This window comes from Habropoda laboriosa, unplaced genomic scaffold (assembly GCF_001263275.1).
Source record: "Habropoda laboriosa isolate 0110345459 unplaced genomic scaffold, ASM126327v1 scaffold734, whole genome shotgun sequence".
Lineage (NCBI taxonomy): Eukaryota > Metazoa > Arthropoda > Insecta > Hymenoptera > Apidae > Habropoda > Habropoda laboriosa.
The window spans coordinates 84,732-88,886 of record NW_017100875.1 but is presented as its reverse complement, the minus strand read 5'-3'; the positions used below and the strand labels follow the sequence as shown (position 1 = coordinate 88,886).

Sequence of the window (4,155 nt, the reverse complement as noted above, 5' to 3'; positions counted from 1 at the left end):
TATTTTAATTCATTTTTAGTTTCCATTTTTATATTTGTTTATACAAAATATTGCATTAAGTATTCAATAAATATTTTTATATAAACAATAAAAAGCATTCTCATACTGTAACTTCCATTTTAGTATCCAGGTACTGATACAGGGTGGACCACCTAGTTACCTTCTTTAGCTATAGTGGTACAAGAAAATTTTTATATGTGATTTAAATGGTTTCAAAGGGTGATTAAGATGTCAATTAAATATTCCACAAAATTTTCACACTTGATTTAAAATTTTAGAATCCAAGGTCATTTTATGGTCATATTATTGTGCACATTATAATGCACATCAGTGACTGCTACAGCAAACAATAAAAAATACATATACATTCTTCTAAAAACACATAGATAACCTTAAAAAAAAATTGTCTTTCATCTTATTCACCCTTGGAAACCATTTAAATTGGGTATAAAAATTTTCTTGTACTGTCATAGCTAAAAAAAATAATTAGGTGGCCCACCCTATAACATACTTTTTACCAGTTCAACACAAATTTACTTTGATTTGAAAGGAATAATCTCTCATGATAGAGAATAGCCCCTTCACCAGCTATGATGGACTTTAATCAACTCTTTTCTTCGCTATTTTTGGTATAACTATAATTATAAATCTTCTTTAACTATCTCTTGTTAACGTAGAAATTTTTTACCTTTACATAACAACGACAAAACTAAGAGAAAGAATTCTGTTATGAAAATGTACCGTGTATGCCAAAAATGACAAAAAATGCATTACACGTGTTCAACTTTAAAATATGTAAAATTGATTTGTGTGCAGTATCATGTTTTGCAAAATTGATTACACTACACTTTATTCCTGAATATATTTGACCTATTTGTACTTGGATTAGTAAAGCGATATTCGATTCCATTATTTTAAACGTTTTATTTGAATTGTAATTAAAGAAGCTTTTATACAAATCAATAATAATTTTATCAGAAGACGTGTATTACATGAAGATATTCGTGATTTCCGTGCGACTCTCGCACCTCGTTGCTTTCGACCCACAAGTAATACTCTGTGGCGGGTATCCACGGTGCCGAGGTGATTAAATTCGCGAGTAACCAGAGAAGCACTTTATTGAAAAGCATATACATGTATAATGTGCAAGTATCTTTCGTACTTGCTGCACATTAGAAATGAATAAACATTTTTCCTCGGCGTATGAGAAAATAAATAAAGTGATAGTGAAATTTAATCATAAGAGTTAACTTTAGGTAATTTATTTATTCCCATATTCATTTCCGAAGCAAATCTCGCGAATCGCGGGAAATAGAAGAATCAAATAACAGCTAAAAGTATTAACCACATTGACTACAAATTATTCTGTATTTCGCGAATAAACAACTGAAATATAAAATCTAATTATGCATATAGGCGATAAAATATCGTTACTAGTATTTTTTGTTGATGCTGCATGCAACTTTTAAAATAAAAAGGAATTGTTAACATAGTCATCGTTGAATTTTTCACATTGCACAGATGGTTACGGAATTATCAAGAATGTTTTCACGAAAATAGCTCGTTCCGTTCATTAGCGATAATGAGGAAACGATGAAATCAAATTTTAAGCAAGAGAAATCAAGGAAAAAGATTGAATAACGTTCAAACATTAATTCGCGCGTAATTTTTACAATTAAATAATTCCACAGCTGAAATATTAATTGAACAACGTTCAAAAGAAAAAACAGGAATGTAGTTAAATAATAATAAAAGAGAAATAACATTAAATTACGAAACTAGCAAAAACCTCGTTTTCCTTTACAGTGTTCAAATCTGAAAACTTGCTAAACAATGAAAGAAATCCGCACAAAATTCATTTTAAACGAGAATTAAAGCGAACGGTGATAATGATCGAATAAAATAGAGGTTAATTTCCGGCATAATTAACACTAGTCGAAATTCCATTCATCGTTAATCAACGAGCACGAAAAGCAGCGTTCGAAAGCAGCTGGACCAGTGGTAGAAAAAGCAGAAAGGCCAAGGAACAAATAGAAAAAGTATAATTCTACACGATGTACTAGCTGGGACGATCTTCAATGCGACGGCAAACGGAAGATGCTGTCACATACTACGTTCTGACACTCAAGTGAAAGTGACCGTTAGCGAGAGACGAACGAAGCCACGTACCAAAACAAACTTCGTGAGCAGTCAAGGTGAACGAACGCGAATGTTTATGAGTAATTGAAAAAAACCAGTTACACGCGTTTACCCCGTGTCCGTGCATTATCAAGCATTTAAGAAGACCGACCGCGTCTTGGAAAATGAGGAATCCTAATGTACCTGGGGATGATACATCGAGGTAGTCTTGCCATCTGTTCGGATGCTGGGAAGTGTAGTGGCGTTCGCGGTCGGCAGATTCCTCGGATTCATCGCGATTTCGGGCCCAGGATGAATCTTCCTGATTCCCTGGGTTCCGGTGGAGGGTCCCATGGTCGGGGCTTTCACCATTGTCGGCCGCACCCCGTGCGATTCTCCACGGTCCACGAAATTCACGCAAGTAAGCAAGCAAGCAAGCACGCACGCACGCACTTAGGGCAAGCAAGCGAGCAAGCTAAAGTACACTGGCCGCCGCTGCCACCGGTTTATCGATCTGTCCTTCTCTCTTATTTCTTATTCTTCGCGGTGGAACGCGTTGAATTACGAGAAGGGAAACGAGGAGCGTCCTGGTCCTTACGTTAGGACCCGAGGAGGACCCGAAACGGTGGCACTCACCACCCAGCGTCCTCGTCGACTATCTCCACGCTCTGTACCCTCCCACGAACGTACATCGTCTCGTTCTGCCGACCTACCCCGACCTCTCGGCCGACACTAGCGCCAACGGATTATACACGAAGCCTGGGAGATTCTCCGTCGACGAGAGAGGTCTCGCAGCGAGTGCTGGCGAGATTGGGGGCGCGCGATCACGGAGGCGGCTGCACCCTCGACCGGGGACTGTTTCATTCTGTTAATGAATGATGCCTGAATGTTTTCATTAATTTCGCCGCGTGGCGGAAGATGGCCGGTCGTTCTCGCGAGAGGGGGCGTGCGTAATGTTTCGTTTACGCGAACCGTTTTGTCGCGGTCGCGGAATTTAATGATCTTTTTCTTCCCGTTTGCTTCTCTTCCCTTCCGTGTTTTTACGCGTAGATTTATCTTTCTGCTTCTTGTTCCACGTCGCTATTGTTCGCGGCGGCTGAAAACGGGTAATCGAGGAAATTTGCTTGTCGAATTAGCGCCTGGATGTACGGGTCCTGCGAAATAGGCTAGAAGAATCGATTGAAGGGGAAATTGTATAATTGCATACGTGGTCTTATGTGGGATCGAATTAGTAATCGTTTCCACTTGTTTTAAAGTTTTGTTTGACCCTTTTTGCACGACTGGCGAGGAATACGTACGATTATGCAGATATATTTGAAGAAGGTGGCTGAAATTGATGCATTTCCATTTGTGAGGTTAAAGAGTTGCTTATGTAACTTTTATGTAATTATTCGTTTATGACGTGAACAAGTATAGAGGTAATTATTTAAAAGGCAATTCGTACGATTTTCGTTGATCTTGAACTTTTAGTTTATTTTCTTGTTTTGAATGACTGAATAAAATGTAGCGTATAGTTGTATCTGAAGAATTGTAAATGAAAATTTATTACATGTCAGTTGCAATGTTTTATACAGATTGGAAGAACTGATTGAGCAGGAGTTGACAGCCTACTTATGTAACTCTGTGTACAGATTGTGTATACAGTATTATGCAATTGTACGTAATAATTGTTCAACAATTGTTTGTTGAATATTTGTGTAAATCGTTAATTTTACACAGTTGTTATTTCAATATCATAGGAAATGGAAAATAATGTAGGTACACTTCAGTATGTAGGTTATTTTTTATTATTAATAATTTCGTTAGTATTTATGTACATTTGTTCTGACTTCCTACTTATCCTAATTTGTTATTTATTTCAATTGTTTAAACACTTTTATTGGTTCAATTTATAACTTTTTCATTATTTCTTTTATTTTATCGTTCGATACACGTTAAAAGTGTTTTTATTAATAAGCTTCATATTCTTAATTTAAATTATGATACGTAGTTTTTGAAATAATTAACGAGATTGTTTTTCATGTTAAATTGAAGATA

At 36.5% G+C, this 4,155-nt stretch overlaps 1 protein-coding gene across 1 annotated transcript in view; it reads right to left on the bottom strand.

Annotated features, from left to right (window-relative positions):
* LOC108577463 overlaps positions 1–2,490 on the bottom strand; it is a gene marked incomplete at its 3' end in the record, with an annotated part of 116,018 nt that extends 113,528 nt beyond the window's left edge. Inside the window, 1 exon segment of the mRNA XM_017940617.1 lies at positions 2,323–2,490. Within this exon segment, the coding sequence (XP_017796106.1) occupies positions 2,323–2,490 (168 nt within the window).
* Between the last annotated feature and the right edge of the window lie 1,665 nt (positions 2,491–4,155).